This window comes from Hippoglossus hippoglossus, chromosome 21 (genome assembly GCF_009819705.1).
Source record: "Hippoglossus hippoglossus isolate fHipHip1 chromosome 21, fHipHip1.pri, whole genome shotgun sequence".
NCBI lineage: Eukaryota > Metazoa > Chordata > Actinopteri > Pleuronectiformes > Pleuronectidae > Hippoglossus > Hippoglossus hippoglossus.
In genome coordinates this window covers 1,990,876-2,006,783 of record NC_047171.1, presented here as the reverse complement: position 1 = coordinate 2,006,783, position 15,908 = coordinate 1,990,876, and the positions used below count along the sequence as shown (strand labels likewise).

The following is a 15,908-nucleotide window of genomic DNA, read 5'->3' as shown; positions in this document are numbered from 1 at the left end:
AGGTTTCTCTGACACGAACCTGGATTTTAAACTATTCAAACTCTTCCAGGTTATTTAGTTCAGAATTAAATAGTTTAATGTTTACTGGGCTTTTGTGCGTCGACGACAAAACCTGTGCAATCCCCGTTTTGTGTGTGTGTGTGTGTTTTGTCAATGTGATCAAACTTTCTCTTATTGACAACCTGTGATTTAATTTGGTATTAAAGTCTCCAAGTCCAGTTGGTTTATATCTACACGTGGTCTGAAGTCTGAGGAATATAAACATTAACACAACACAAGCTCTCACACTTGTGTTTTGAATGGAGGTGGTTTTAAGCTATATCCCGTCTCTTGGAGAGAAAAGGCAGTTTTTCTCACAAACGAAATAAATCTGAAAATGTGTTTTAAGCTTTGAACCAGCATGTCTAAATCTGCACTGATACAATAAGTTCAATCAGTGGCTCGATATTGTCATTTCCCCTTAAATCTCCCCTTAGCTGGACAAGTCAGAAGCCGACTTTATGTCCATGTTTGTTTAGTCGATTGTGGGTCGATATTGTGCAACAGCTATGTAATCTGCTCCAGTCAAGCTACAATGTGCACTTTGTCCACTTTGACTGGAGACTAAACGTGTCCTCCCTCCCTGTGCAGGACTTCTACAACTGGCCGGATGAATCATTTGAGGAGATGGACAGCACGCTCGCTGTCCAACAGGTGTGTTGTCATGTTGGCTCTTTTTAAAGAAGTGCACACTAGTACAGAGTTTTTCATTTTGAGTGGAGGTAAAACATCTATTAAGTCACATGCATGAGTCAGCTCCTACATAATCCTTTATTTCATTTCATAGATATATGATGAGTTTTGAATAATGGTCGTTTTGATTTGTAGTTGTTTCTATCACAGGCCGGTTGACAAACGAATGCAATGATCTCCTCATTACAAGCTGTGGCTGAACGAGGATGTCTGCTAATGTGTGTTTGATGGCTCTCGTTTCAGTACATTCAGCAGAACATTAGATCAGATTGCTCCAATATCGACAAAATCCTGGAACCTCCGGAGGGTCAGGATGAGGGGGTGTGGAAGTATGAACACCTCAGGTAAGCGGGGGAAGAAAATACTATGAGTACATTTTTTGAATATGGTCTTGTTAGCCTGCATTAGTTAACATTTGAAGAACAGGCTTCATGCCTCTGCAGCGGCCCGGGTCCGACTCAAGCTCCCGACCATTTGCTGTGTGTCACCCCCCCATTTCACGCCTGTCCTGACAAGTAAAGGCCTAAAATGCCCCCAAAAATAAATACTTTAGAAGGTAGCTCTGAGAGCACATATCTCGCCAGGTCAAAGCAGTGTTTCACATTTATTATCTAAACTTGTGGTCGCCACCATATTCCATTTTGTCCCACTACAGGTTCATAATGAGCCATATTTTTACATTTCTTATAATAACATATGTAATAATTGAATGGGTTCTTTCCTGATCCATACCACATCCTTCAATGTCTTGTGATAATCCGTCCAGTTGTCTTGCATAATCCTGCTAACTAATGGACAGACAAAAAATGTAACACAACCTCCTCAGTGAAGGTAATTAAGTGATCCCAAACTTTGACAAGCCACTGGTTTCTAATCAAATCTGACAGAATAACTCACTCATGCCTGTGTTTTGTTCTTTCTTGTCGTGTCCTGTTTTTCAGGCAGTTTTGTCTGGAGCTCAATGGACTCGCTGTAAAACTGCAGGTAAGTGATCAAACTGAACAAATACACACTTGTTTTGCTTTGACTGAAAGGATTTAGTCCTGAGTTAATATTCAATTGTCTTGTGTTGTAACAAAACATATCCCCTCCAGATTTTCTCCTGACCTCTTTAAACTACCAAAATCAACTTTTAAATTTGTAGCAGCAAATTACAGCATCATAGATTGAATTTGTTTCCCCAAGTTATCGTGTCTAGACAAGTCCAGACTAGTATCGTTGTAATACAAGTTTCTCCTCCTGCAGAGCGAGTGCCACCCAGACACCTGCACCCAGATGACGGCCACAGAGCAGTGGATCTTTTTATGTGCTGCCCACAAGACACCCAAAGAGGTGAGTCCGTCCTGTATGGACCCCTCGGCCTGATTTATTCGTATCTGCCTGTGTGTAAATTACAAGTAGAGACCGCTCTTACTCACAGTTGTGTGTGCGTTTTTGTTCTGCTTCATCCATAGTGCCCTGCCATTGATTACACCAGGCACACGCTGGACGGAGCTGCCTGTCTTCTCAATAGCAACAAATACTTCCCCAGCAGGTCAGTCACCTGCAGCTCAGCCACTATGATTGATACAGTAGTAAATGTCAGTGTGATAATGTGAAATGTTTGGCTCGTAGTGATGAACCTACAGAGAACAATCAGTTGAATCTGCTGCTCACAGAGTCTTGTAGTGAATCTTAGAAGGTTGGAGTGTGACAGGAGATCCAACAGGCACTTTGCTTTAAGAAAACTGACACGATACTGACTTGATATCATTTAAACAGCTACCATCTTTGTCTGATTTGTCCTTCTAGGGTGAGCATCAAAGAGTCATCAGTGGCTAAACTCGGCTCTGTCTGTCGTCGCATCTATAGGATATTCTCTCATGCCTACTTCCACCACCGCCAGATATTTGACAAGTATGAGGTAGGTGTCATTAGAAAAGGCTTCTGTTCGGCTAGTAATGAATGCAGTGCTCTTTGGACGGCTGTGGCTGAGGGAGTAAAACGGTCGTCCTCTAACCAGAAGGTTGGCGGCTCGATCCCAGTCTTCCCCATCTGCATGCCGATATGTTCTTGGGCAAGATGCTGAACCCCAGATTGCCCCTCATGGAATGAAAAGTGCTGCCCATAGATGCACTGTATGAATGTGTCTGTGAACGGGGGAATGTGAAACTGAACTGTAAAGCGCTTTGAGTTGTCATCAAGACTAAAAAAGCGCAATATAAATACAAACCATTTATTGTGGGGATCATTCTGCCAAGCGAAATGCTAATTGTGGGATTTTTTTGGTTTTAATTTGCTGATATAGTCCAGTTATAAAACACTTCACGTTTCCAGACCCTACAGAAAGAGATGATGTGACAAATCAGACATTCTATTTTTTAATGATATCCCCAAACTTGGGTCTGGACAGTTTCTGGAGTTTACTTTTCATATATGCAAAACACAGCAGGATATTATCCAGGTCAGATGTGTTCACAACAGCAACAGGGATCAGAACATTATTGAAAATATCCAGGTGAGCGGTGGCTCTGCGTAGAGCAGCAGGAGGCAGGACATGACGGATGACGTGGTTTTTTTTTATGAGCCCATAGACACCGAAGTTGGCCCCTATTGCTAAATGCTCTTGAATCTTGTCTTCCTTTCCAAGTTTACAACTTTGTTTGTGTTTTCTACATGTATGGTTCCTCATTTTAATCCTGGGATATTTATATTGTTCCAATTTTACGTCTGTCGCCTGTTACAGACGTCATCAACACGCTCACCCGCTATCTTTTCCAGCTGTATTTTCACAAGGACTAACTTGGGGTCTGGGAGGAAAAGTTCCAGAAAATGTCTGGAACAACAGACGAGTACATTTGCTTTCTCAAACACAGCCCCTTGGAAAGATTTCAGGAAAATGTCTGGATTCCAGTGCATGTCTGAAACACTCGTATGAGTGTTTAGCTGCTTTCACATACAAAACAGAACTGGAAGCAGTTTGTTAAATAAATCTTCATTTTATTCTACTATTATTGTATTGTTATATGCAGATTTCTGCATTTTCATTGAAATGAAGATAAAAGCTATTCGGCCGCACATTGACGATGTCTTCACCAAGCTTACTGCGGACGAGTGGAGGCAGTTAAAATTAGGGGCACCGAACAATGCCACAAAGTTTCTGTTGGCAGAACTTGTGATGAACATGACATCGACTGTGTCCTCCAAACTGCTAACGACTCTTGGATATGACGGCATGTCCGTGACTGTAGAAAAGGTCTTGTCCAGCCTGGAAGACGCACTCTGCCAAAGTTTAGCACCGGGCAGCTCAACCAGCTCTGAGAGTTTGGATCAATTCACAGAGTTGTTTGCAGAGGAGGTGACAGAGAGGGTCAACGCCAGCCTGCATTCCAACTCCACCAGCACAGAATCCGCTGGACCGCCACAGTGTCACCAGACCATACCCAACAAACTCGAGAAAATGGTCAGTTGTCTTTGCAAAGTGTTGAAGAAAACTGCTTGTGACATCGAGGGCTCGTTCAAGCCAAGACTGCGTAGTCAAAAGACATTTGATCTTTTAAACAAGCTTCCTCGGGGTAAAACAACCTCAACCTCTTCAGACAGTGACAGAGCATCATCAGAGTGTTTTGACGTGGAGCCTGAACACTGAACTTTCACATACACAACAAGCACAACAACAAAGAGTGAGGCGGACACGCCCACCAACTCCCTGCAACAACTCCACACACTGGACCAACAGCAGCTTTCCATCCACAGACCTCTCTGCCAGTACTCATGAAGAAATGTGGGTTTGTTTTAACAGCAGCTTCTCTACTCTACTCAAACATGTGTCCATCACAACAACACACACACTTCCTGATCTCTGATCTGTTTTTTTATTTTTATTTTAAGAAAAGTACAGCATGAAACACAACTCGTCCAGATTTACTTTCTGTTTCTCGTTGTTGTGCTTCCTTGAATTTAAGAGTTTGAGCCCAGGACCTCCTGCTGCGTTCTTCACGTGTGAAAGACGATTGCCAGAGAAAGTCCAGTCCCAAGTCTTCTTCTCCTTCTTTATTCGGTTTATTGGCAGGTGACAACCAACGTCAAGGTGCATTACCGCCCTCTACTGTGTGTGTCAATATCCTACTTCCTCTTCTTCCCCATTCGGCAGCGTATCTCTTATTACCCTTGATATTCGATAGCTTCTCCTTCGTTCAGTTGAGTGGCGGGTGACAACCTCCTGTGTTGGAGTGTATATCAGAGTTATCTAGCTCATATTAAATCAGTTTGTCCAATCCTGTCTCCCTCAGCTAATGGAACATACTCCCTATTCCAAAGGTAACTACTATTTCCAAGCTTAGTTCTTCCTCTCTGCTTTGCACTTTTCCTCTTGAGCTTTTCTCGTTCTCGAACACACTTATTAAAGTGAAGCATTACATGCTCCACTGACTCTTCTATAAAATATTTTGTGCGGGGGGGTTCAACACACAGTGGAAGGCGGTAATGCACCTTGACGTTGGTTGCTACCTGCCAATAAACCAAACAGAGAAGAAGAAGAGGCTCGGACATCCTCCGCAATTCATGACTGAAAACGCCCTTAAAATAACAATGCCTTTGAACAAGAGGCCGGGCTTTCTATTAGAGTCACAATCTTTTTGTGGCTTTGATCTACAACATTATTTGAGATCTTTAAAATTGCCTTTGGTTCTTTATCATGTGTTTGATGTCTATATGACTCATGGTTGGAAGAAGATACCCTTCATGTCCCATATCAAGGGCGTTTTGTACTACCTGGTCAGCAGCGCTAAGTGGAAAGAAACGGATCGAATAGACCTGAACCCAGATATGGAGGAGACTGCAATACAGACATTCACCATGGATACATCTGATGCATTGGAGCTTCCCAGCATGACAGTTGAAACTATTCGCATGCAGATTGAGGATCTTTATAGCAAGTTGACTGCGGAGCAGTGGGAACTGTTCAAATCAGAAACACCAGACAACGTCACAAGGTTTCTGTTGGCAGAACTTTTTCTGAACATGACTTTGTCTGTGTCCTCAGACCTGATCACAGCACATGGACACAACGACTTTCCCTTTACTGCGGAGAGTATCCAGTCCAGTCTGGGAGACGCTCTCCGTCAGAGTTTAGCACCGGGCAGCTTAAAAAAGTCTGTGAGTTTGGATCAACTCACTGAGTTGGTTGCAGAGGAGATAACAGAGAGGGTCAATTACCGCCGGTCTGAGCGCTCCACCAGCGGACGCTCCACCAGCGGACGCTCCACCAGCGGACGCTCCACCAGCGGACGCTCCACCAGCGGACGCTCCACCGGACTGCCACAGTGTCACCAGACCACAGCCAACAAACTTGAGAAAATGGTCAATTGTGTTTGCAAGGTTTTGAAGAAATCTGCCGGCGACATCGAGGGCTCGTTCAAGCCGAAACTACGCAGTCAAAAGACATTTGATCTGATAAACGAGTTCCCTAGGGGGAAACCAACTTCTTCAAGCACTGACTCTTCATCAAGCAGTTCTCGCTCTGACAGACGAACATCCTCAGAATCATCAGTCCGCAGCAGTGACTATAGGACAAGTGAGGCCGTCCAGGAAATCATCGGGAAGGAGGTGAGCGACATCATCGAGCCCCTTGTGGACGAAATGTCAGAATCTGACCTGAGTGGGCTGATATCTGAATCTTCTCTGGAGTTTAAAGCTGCTGCAGATGAAATCTATCAGATCATTAGTGAAGAGGAGAGCGTCAGATCATCTGATTCGAGTAGAGGCTCCAAATCCTCAAAGAGCCACAAGAAGTTTTGGAAAGGAGTGGGCAAGAGGATCAAGAAGCTTTTTGCAAAATTTCTTGCCACAGCATCGATGCTCAAGATGGGGACACAAGTCAGGAAGAAGTTCAGTAAGGAGACCCAAGTCCAGAGCATTGAGTCAGTCAAGTCTCTGATGGATAGTGTGGAGTCTCTGCTTCTGACAGAGACCAAGGACAGAGTTTCACCTGCAAACGCCCCCGTCCTTACCGATGTCCTCTATAGGTACGTCACAACTGACCCTTTAGTGGCGAGTCCAGCTGAAGTGACGAAAGTGTCTGTTCCTAAGTCCCACAGAAAGATGTACGCGTACATAAAGGAGAGAGTGATGAATTTCCTGCCATTGATGAACTGGTGGTTCTCAAAACAGGCCGGTGACTACACCAAGAGGGTGACCTCCGCTTTAATGGAGATTGAGCCCATCGTAGGATCTCCGGTCTCAGAGATCAACAGTGCAACGGAACGGGCAGAGCCCCGCAAAAAGATGTATGTCAATCTCGTCATTGACCAGTTCGTCACTCGAGTGTTTGCAAAGTCCAAAGTGAACTTGTTCTGTGACGAATCAATACACCTCACTCAATACCTGTTTGAAAAAACATGGGCCGAAGTCCAGGACATTGACTTAGACACGTCCCCAGATATAATCAATGTCCTCCACAAGGCGGTGTTCAAGGACCTGTGTAAGATGTGGGACTGTCCAGAAACGCTGCTGCTTTCCATTTACCGAAAAGAACCAGAGGTCGAGAAAAGAATCGCCGCCTCTATGGAAAGCCACATGTCCAAGAAACCCGGCAGAATGTCCAGATTCGTCTCCTCTTTGAGCAGATTCTTTAAACGGTAGAAATGCTATCGCTCTAAATGAGGACGAACATACGTGTCTTCTGCTGAAGGGGTGTGGATTCACTCTGGGAGCTCCAGTTTACCACATCCAAACAAAAAAAAAAGTGCATGAAATGTTTTCTGTAACAACTGTTGGAAAGAATTAAAAAAATACTCCACTTAGTTGTGTCTGTTCTACCGATGTTTCACTAGATGAACAAATTATTAAGACACTAGTTTGGTTTGTTCCTTTGATGTATCAGCCATCTTTAAGAATATTTGTCATGTGCACAACAGTTACATGCAGATACAAATTCTTGGGTCACAGGCTCCCTTCTAGCCATGCTCAAAAATATTCAGAAAGAAAACCACACAAGCAAAAATAGAATATAAAAGGTGAGGGGTGTTCAGCTGCATTATGACACTTCACCACTAGTTGTCACTAAATTCTAAACACTGAACCTTTAAGGCTCGTGTGCTGCACCTAAGCCAAAGGAAAAACTTTTTTTTTTATAGCATGAGAGCCCTGATATAAACGTGTACGAATGAAGACATGGTAAAATAGAAATTACTTTATTTATAGATGGTAGCAAAACCTTATTTTCAACAGGCCTCAGGTTAAAGACTAGAACGGGAATTGATAAGCTCCACCACCAAATATGTTGCACACACCCACGCATGTTTCTGGAAAATGTCCGAAAAATTTGGTCCAGACACAGTTTGTCTTTTGCCTGTGAAGCAGCAGCAGCAGGTTGTGGGGTCCGACTCGTTCACAACAACAGGAACATGTGGGGAACATCCAGGCGAGGGGCGGAGCCTGTAGAGCAGCAGGGGCGGAGCCTGTAGAGCAGCAGGAGGCCGGACATGACGTATAAACTCTGCTGTGGAAAGATCAGTGTTGTTGTTTACAGCTCATCCACACCGGCGTCGGCCCTCATCACCAGAAGATCTGGATCTCCTCGTCTTTCCAAGTTGACGTCTTCGTCTTCTACGTGTTAGGCTCCTCTTCTTCATCCTGAGATGTTTGTGTTCTTCCAGTTTCAATCTGTCATGTGTTTATAACGTAAGCAACACGCCCACTTGCCAGCAGCTGTTTTCCTGCTGTATTCTCACATGGACTCACTCTTGACAGTTTTCTAGGGGCTGGCAGGAAAAGTTTCGGGAAATGTCCTCAGCAGCTCACTTGGACATTTGTGCTTTCTTACATTTTTCTTACTGGAAAATGTCGGGGAAATTTCAGTGCATGTTTGAAAGCAGCTTTAAAGTGTCAACCAGGCAGAATGGTGAAGAATCAGGATGCAGTTTCATAGCTGTGATCTGTGTGTGTGTGTTTGTCTCTGTGCAGAACGAGACGTTCCTGTGTCACCGGTTCACACGCTTCGTCATGAAGTACAACCTGATGTCCAAGGACAACCTGATCGTGCCCATCCTGGAGGAGGAGGTGCAGAACACGTCATCAGCCGGGGAGAGCGAGGCCTGAGATGCAGCTGCTGCCATAAGGGAGACGTGTGAAAACAAAATATCTACACATTACAGAGGAGACGCATTCACACACCTGCACACACACACACACACGAATATATATGTCTACACATTACACACACTACAGTGTATTAAGGCTCCTGTCCAGTAACACTGTTCATGTCCCTCCTCCCCTGTCACCTGTGTCTCTCTCAAAGGACGTGAAGTTAAAGAGCGGGAGCAGAGTTCAGTCACTTCTGCAGGACGACATATTTTCAGTTTCACTCTCTGTTCCTTCAGATTCAGGCCGTGTCTCTGGAAACATCTCCGCTCCAACACCTCTCCTTTGTCTTTATTCTTCTTTAAGCAGCTGGATTTGCAAAAAAAAAACAAAACTACGTAACCATGGTGACCTGTATTGTTGACGAAGGCACACACACTGACAGCCCCCCCCCCCCTTCTGTATATACCCCCCCTCTCTCTTTCTCTTAATCCACTGTCATATTTTCTGATGGTGCTTCACTTTCTGTGTCTGCTTCTGTTCTGTTTGCTTGTGTTGCCTACCAGCCTGTTTTTGGGGGTGTCCCATGAAACGGATCTCTAAATTAGCCGGCTCACGTAATAACGCTATTCAAACACTTTGTAGGTGTGTGGCTTGTGTGGTAGTGAACAAAGAAAACCTTTCTCTCTCTCTCTCTAGCTTCGTACGTGTACTAGCAGTCAGGTGTTCCGTCTCCGAGGCGACGTCTCGGAGTGTGTAGGAGGCTTTTGGCTAACTCTGATCCTGCTTTGTGACATGCCCCCGTTTAATACCGTGTGAAATGTGCCTGATACTCCGCTTCCCTTGACTCGACGCTGCTGTACGCCGGTTTCTACCAATCTAAACATTCGACCAGTAAATGCCACGAGGAAGTTCTGACTATCGGCAACATTTAAGTATCTGAGCACAACCTCCCGTCTTTTACCCCCTCCCTCATTAAGTTATTTTGTGGGAGGAGTCTTGTCAGTCCAACCCACTTTTTTTTTTTTAATGGACTAAAAAATTTTGTTACTGTCGACATTTACATGATGTCTGTTAATAAAAAAGACCTATTATTCAGACTGGTGGTTTTTATATTACTGAGGTTACATCCACACTTTATCTACAAACATTTGTGTGAATGTACGGAAACAAACTGACGTGAAACTTAAAGTTAAACTTGAAAAATAAAAGAGGCAAAATGTACAAAGTCAACATTAATACTGACATTTATTAAACCTGATGATGAATACATCATATACATATAACCATGGTCACATAACCACTTTGAACCCGTCACTCACTGGAAAATCTCAAATATACTTTAACTGGACAGAAAATCTAATTATTCTGATTGTAAAATAATCATTTAAAAAATAAAAAAACCAAAGTAGTTTTCAAATAGGATCAATCAGTGTTTTTTGGTCACATGATTAACAGTTGATTGAATATCATCGTATGAAACATCTGACGACTTCAGTGATGAATTATTAGCTGCAGCTTCCTCTCAAAAATAAAGTAACGTGCATCACAATTAGTTCAAACCCAAATTTGCAGTTGAGTGAAAATGTCTTTAGATATTTACAACATTGTCCCTTTCATAGCATTAAAAGACAAGATTTAACATTTGCTCTCCTGACATATTGTCAGTGATGGATGATTTAATATTTTCCTGAAAAGAAAGAAACACTTAATACTTATTGCAGGTAAAGTTGTAGCTCAACTGCTGTCGTCTGAATAAAGAGTGAAGTTAATGTTGGTTAAGAAATAACAGGAAATGTATCTACGACTATATTTTACATTATTGTCAACAAATCCTAAGAAATGAACAAAAACCAACAGTAAGTTGAGTAAATACTTTCTATCCTGTCTGTGAAACTCAGACCTGAGTCCACAGGTTCCTGCTGAAGATATAAACCTTTCAAAAGACGTTTAAAATCTAGTTTTTAAAAAGGGTCAAATCATTTCATTTAACAGCTGGACACTGGTTTTCAGCAAATGTCTTCTACCAATATATATAGTGTGTGTGTGTGTGTGTGTGTGTGTTCGTGGTGATAAAGGAACATGTTGTTCAGATAAAGCAGAAAAAATACGTCAGTCAGATCAACTCAAAGTAGATTTAGTATTTTCATGGATTCGACACTAAGGAAAATATCAAATGTTTTCTGAACAGGACACGTCAGTACCATCTACGCTCTAAAGCAGAAAGCAGCAGATTAAACAGAAGAAAAAAATAAACGTGTAACACCAACAGCAGCCGAACGAATGTTAAATAATACTGTCAAACAAATGCATGATTGGACATAAACCATTTCCAGAATGATTCAAATATGGCCCCGGTCAGATTGAACACGATGAGGGTTTCTAACGTCCTCTGGTCGTAGTAACTGTCACTCGTCAACCTGCAAACTGTCAGTACCAAATATTCTGGAAGAGCTGAGTCGGACCCGAGGTGAGATATGAAGGTTTTCAAACATCTGGACGCACCAATAAAAAGTCTTGAGGGAGATGAGAGAACTTTCTCTGGTCAATTGAGAAAAAAATGTGTGAAACAGAAAAACCAAAGAGCAGGAAAAGTGATATTGGTATAGGTGAATCCCTCGTTTATCACCAGTGTTGATTCCATAACGTGCAGAAATCAGTTTGTGCTTCATAGGTGTGTGTGTGTGTGTGGTTTCTATGTAAAGGTTCGGACTCAGATCCGTCTCTAAATAAAACCTCATTATGGCTTCAATAAAAACATTTTAAAAAAGTGCAGAGTTTTAAAAGTAACACAACGGCCGATGAAGAGTCTGTGGAGACTTCAAGTCTCTTCTCCGTTAGTCCAACACTGTTTGAATCCTGGAGTTAAACTCCTGGAGGAAAAGTGAAATCCGTCTGATTTGCTGCTCACATACACGTGACCTCAGCTTTCCCTTCTTCCTGCTCGAAGCCGTTCTCCTCCAGGTGGGACAGGGCGCTGGGATACCCCCCCCCGAACACGGGGAAGCCGCCGATGCCTCCCGCGGTGGGAGAGAGCTCCTCCGGCGGGACGGTGGCGCTGCTGACCGAGCGGCTCACCGAGCGGCTGGACACGTCGCTGTGCACGGACAGAGTCTGGACACAGGAGACGGACGTTAGATCACAGCTCGGAGGAATCTCACACGACCGAACACAACTTGTATTTATACACAACGAGGACAGTTTGACATAAACTTGAACTTGGAGCCGTTCACTTGTGATTGGATCCCTCAGGACAGATGTTTACACCTCATTAGTTCCCTGGTTTCCCTCTAAACTCTCTTCTTCTGGATCTTAAATGCTTCGTGAACTGCTCAGATCAGATTTAGGATTTACACGGACCTTATTTTTAGACCTGTCTTATAGGAGCTGCAGTACTTTTGGGCTCGAGGAGGTTTTGGTCTCTGTGACCTCAGATCGTGAGAAGGTTCAAAGACTTCAGTCTCAGCTCACTGTGTGTGTGAGGTGCAGTTCTGATTTTATTCACCAGGGCGCAGTGATGCCACATAAACATCAGCGTCTTCCTTCATCATAGACAATCATAGTTTTTCACCAAATTCCATTCAACTTATTCCATGAAGGTTTGAACCCTTGTTCTTTTTGAAGGGGATTGTTATCTCCTTATCTCACCTGGTTCCTCTGCTGCCCGGCGGTCTGACCTCTGACGGGCCTCTGCAGAAACACCACCTGCTTCGTGGCCAGGTTCCCGTCACTGCACACAGAGGGATCATATCTTATTATCATCATGTTACATTATATGTTAACAGCATCCATACGCAGCAGACCCAGTTAATGATTAAGATTAACATTACCATAGATACAGGAAGTGTTGAGCTCACCTGTCGTGTCGGATGATGGGCGTGGGCAGAATGCACGTGAGCAGCCAACCGAACTCCGCCAGGGTGTGAAGAAGGGGCCCGTAGTCCGTCTTCACGTTGGAGCCCTGCAGGACAACCAACGTGTCAAAGAGACACAAACAGAAAGAAGAAGAGGACAAAGAAACTTACAAGGAGATAATGAAACGTTACTGAACCCTCCTGGCTAAAACTCAAAACATAAAAGGTGGAGACGTTTTGTACAAAGCGTATTTCAACACTTCAGTTCACGGTGTTGAAAATAACATCGTGAACCAGAGGTGTGGAGATGGTTCTGGGTTCCTGGACTGCAGTGTCAAGGGTTTGGCCAGTAGAGGTCAGCCTTTTCAAATTGGTGACTGAGCATCGACCTTTTCCTCCTGATGTACAAAAACATCTCGTGACGTCATTGAGAGTCAGAGTCTGTGCTCCAGTGATCAAAGGAGCCTCTCAGCTCTCAATCATAATGTTTCAGCCCGTTTTTTTATATAATTAACTAACTTAATTAGAACCAAAAATCACCTAGTGACGAAGATTTTGATTGAAAGAAGTAAAACTTCTCCATTTCCTTTTCTTCCTGTCCACGTGTCTCCTCGTTAACGGGTCAGTTCACCTGAGTCACGACATTTTTAACTGTGGCTTTAGCACCGAAAGAGAAAAGGCCCAGAAACTGTGACGATGGCAGATAACGTGTTTATCGTTATGTGGGTCAACTGACACTCGTCCTCAATCCTCATCAGTCCGTTACTGACCTCGATGACGGTCCACTGCTCCACCACGATGGTGTCGTTGGCGGGAGGAGACGTGCTTCTCTCCTCATAAACAAACAAACCCTCCAGGGATCTGGGCACCGGCTCACCTGAATCACACACAACACACACACAAACACACACACACGTGTTAAAGCTAACACAATAATTATCCAACCTTCATTGTCGGGAAGCAAACACATCTCTTGTTCTCAGCTGCGAGTCGGTGGGACACGTCGGTGGGACACGTCGGTGGGACACTGGGAGAGTGACACTGGGTTGATAATGACCCAGTTCTTAGAAAGAGGTTTAACTGTGTGTGAATGTGGAGCAGATGTTTTTTTGGGGGGGGGGGGGGGGCTGATTCAACCTGATTTCAGATAAATCTGTGTCAGAGTTTATAATAATAAGTCACAAGACCAGGGGAGGTGCTCCACTTGTTTCATCACCATCTATCACGACGGGACGGTTCATCCCCTGGGGAGCGACTCGGCTCCGATGATCCCTGAACGCATCACAGATCAGCTGAGGCGTCTGTGTATCAGGGTCTAAATCCTAATATTCAGTAATATTCAGAACCTGAGATAATGTGTGTTGTGATTTTGCATCTTTAGATCGTCTGACGTCACATTTCACAGCAGCTGTAACATCAGGAGGATTATTAGAGAAGAACCTGAACACACTGAGACGAGTGACAGCTGATTCTGGCTCTGCAAACATCATGGATCCTCCAGAAATCTTTGTTTACAATATGCTTCATGTTTCTATTAAACTGAATCAATATCAGCAGATTAATGTTTTTTTAAAACCCTCAAATATTGATTTTGGCATCAGCCTTAAAGCTCCTGCACCAGTCCGGCTCCAGCACGATCGTCAGAGTGTGTATCCATATATTTCCATTTATATAATGTCCAGGCCTCTGAGGTCGAGAGAAGATCTGCTGCTCTGCAGACGAACAGGAAGTGAGGTCGCCAAGGTCGGGAAGACGCTTCCAAATATAGACGCAGTGGAAAAGAGAAGCCACAACAGGAAGAGACGTTTTTATACGTGTGTGTGAACCAGTTTTAATTAGAAAAGTTCAAAAATACCGAGAACAGAAGAAGAAGAAAGAGTAAAACCAGTTTCTCAAGAGCAAGGAACTGACACTTCTGCAGTGACTCTAAATTTAGGTTTAAAGAAATAAAACAAACACGAGTAATAATACAATGAACGTCAAATACGTTGGATCAACACCAGACCAACCTCTCGGCGTGTCCCAGTAGACGAAGGAGTCCACCAGCGACCAGCCTTTGCGGTAGTAGGCGGTGGTCAGCTCCAGCCAGTCGGCCTCCAGGGCACTGACCACCTGACCCTTCCTGGAGACACGCATGGAGAGCGCCCCCTGGTGGTACTGACAGGCCAGCGAGTCCAGAGGAGCGCAGCCTGGAGCCCAGGAGTGGAAGAAGACCAGCAACCGCAAGTCTGGAGGAAGAGGAGGAAGAGGAGGAAACTTAGACTCAAAGATAAAACTTGACATCAAACCCTCATGACGTGAGCGTGATGACGAGCAGAGACGACCTCACCAGGACTGTAGGTGTTCTCCTCCAGCTCTGCGTCTCCAGGAGGAGTTCGGGGGGGGGAGCGTGGAGGGGAGCGACAGCCCCTCTTCGGACTGTGCACTCGGCCGTTCGTGACCCCGCTCACCTGCTGGAGGACCGAGCCCACGAATCGAACGCCCCCTCGAGCGCTGCTGTTCACCTGCCGGACGAGAGAAAAGCAACAAGTTCATTCTGATGCCAAGAACTTTGACTTCTAATTACATTTTACTTTTATTTAAAGGTTCAGTGTCTGGGATTTGGTGACCTCTAGAGGTGAAGCTGCATACATATGGAATAATGTAATTGGTATATGTTATAATTATAAACATTCAAGAAATGTGCAAGAAGACATTTATATAGAAAAGTGATAACAAGTCAGCACGTGAGGTTTTCTGAAATCATCACGGTTGCTAGGCAGCGGGAGACGTGACTGACCCGGTCGATGAGCGCTCTGACCGTGTCGCCCGTCAGCGAGTCGCCAGGTAAAGGCCACTCCTCCACCCTCAGCACCGGGACACTGTGACACATGGAGGCCGTCTGCCTGCTGAACACACACACAAACACACACACGCACACAGTGACGTGTGAGCCTCTCTGTGGCATCGAACCCACGGCAGCTGTAGAGTTCACAGTTTACTTGTAATCGTCGCTTCAGGTTCAGACACAAACACATGAATCATTTACAGACTCAGCAGGAGACGAGAAGCAGATTCTGTCAAAGCAATTATACAACTGAACAAGAGTTGAACTAATTCAATCTGCATTTTTAAGATGAAAGAGTAATTACAAGATTCATGGGAACTGCCAGAAGGAATATTGGCATAAAACTTACAATAACTAACATCTACTGTGTCGAATTAAATTAAAATACAATCAGACAAATACGTTAGTGAATAATTGTCATTTTCTTAGAACGT

The 15,908-nt window shown here is 44.1% G+C and overlaps 2 protein-coding genes across 4 annotated transcripts in view; one reads left to right on the top strand and one right to left on the bottom strand.

Annotated features, from left to right (window-relative positions):
• rftn2 (raftlin family member 2) overlaps window positions 1–15,908 on the bottom strand; it is a 46,525-nt gene that overhangs the window by 19,904 nt on the left and 10,713 nt on the right. The window contains exons 3-9 of one of the 3 annotated variants that reach the window (XM_034574191.1): window positions 15,427–15,535; window positions 14,977–15,151; window positions 14,657–14,875; window positions 13,418–13,524; window positions 12,651–12,754; window positions 12,442–12,523; window positions 11,141–11,907 (exon numbers count right to left, since the gene is read on the bottom strand). In XM_034574191.1, the coding sequence (XP_034430082.1) occupies window positions 11,701–11,907; window positions 12,442–12,523; window positions 12,651–12,754; window positions 13,418–13,524; window positions 14,657–14,875; window positions 14,977–15,151; window positions 15,427–15,535 (1,003 nt within the window). In that variant the 3' untranslated portion in view covers window positions 11,141–11,700. Of the gene's footprint in view, window positions 1–11,140; window positions 11,908–12,441; window positions 12,524–12,650; window positions 12,755–13,417; window positions 13,525–14,656; window positions 14,876–14,976; window positions 15,152–15,426; window positions 15,536–15,908 lie in introns of those variants that run through there. The other 2 variants (XM_034574190.1, XM_034574189.1) reach the window with 2 other exon arrangements.
• Window positions 528–9,891, top strand: LOC117754857 (MOB-like protein phocein). Its single transcript, XM_034574197.1, has 7 exons — window positions 528–693; window positions 976–1,076; window positions 1,674–1,716; window positions 1,978–2,064; window positions 2,187–2,266; window positions 2,524–2,635; window positions 8,677–9,891. Exons 1-7 carry the CDS (start codon window positions 667–669, stop codon window positions 8,809–8,811), a joined length of 585 nt encoding a protein of 194 aa, XP_034430088.1. The 5' UTR covers window positions 528–666; the 3' UTR covers window positions 8,812–9,891.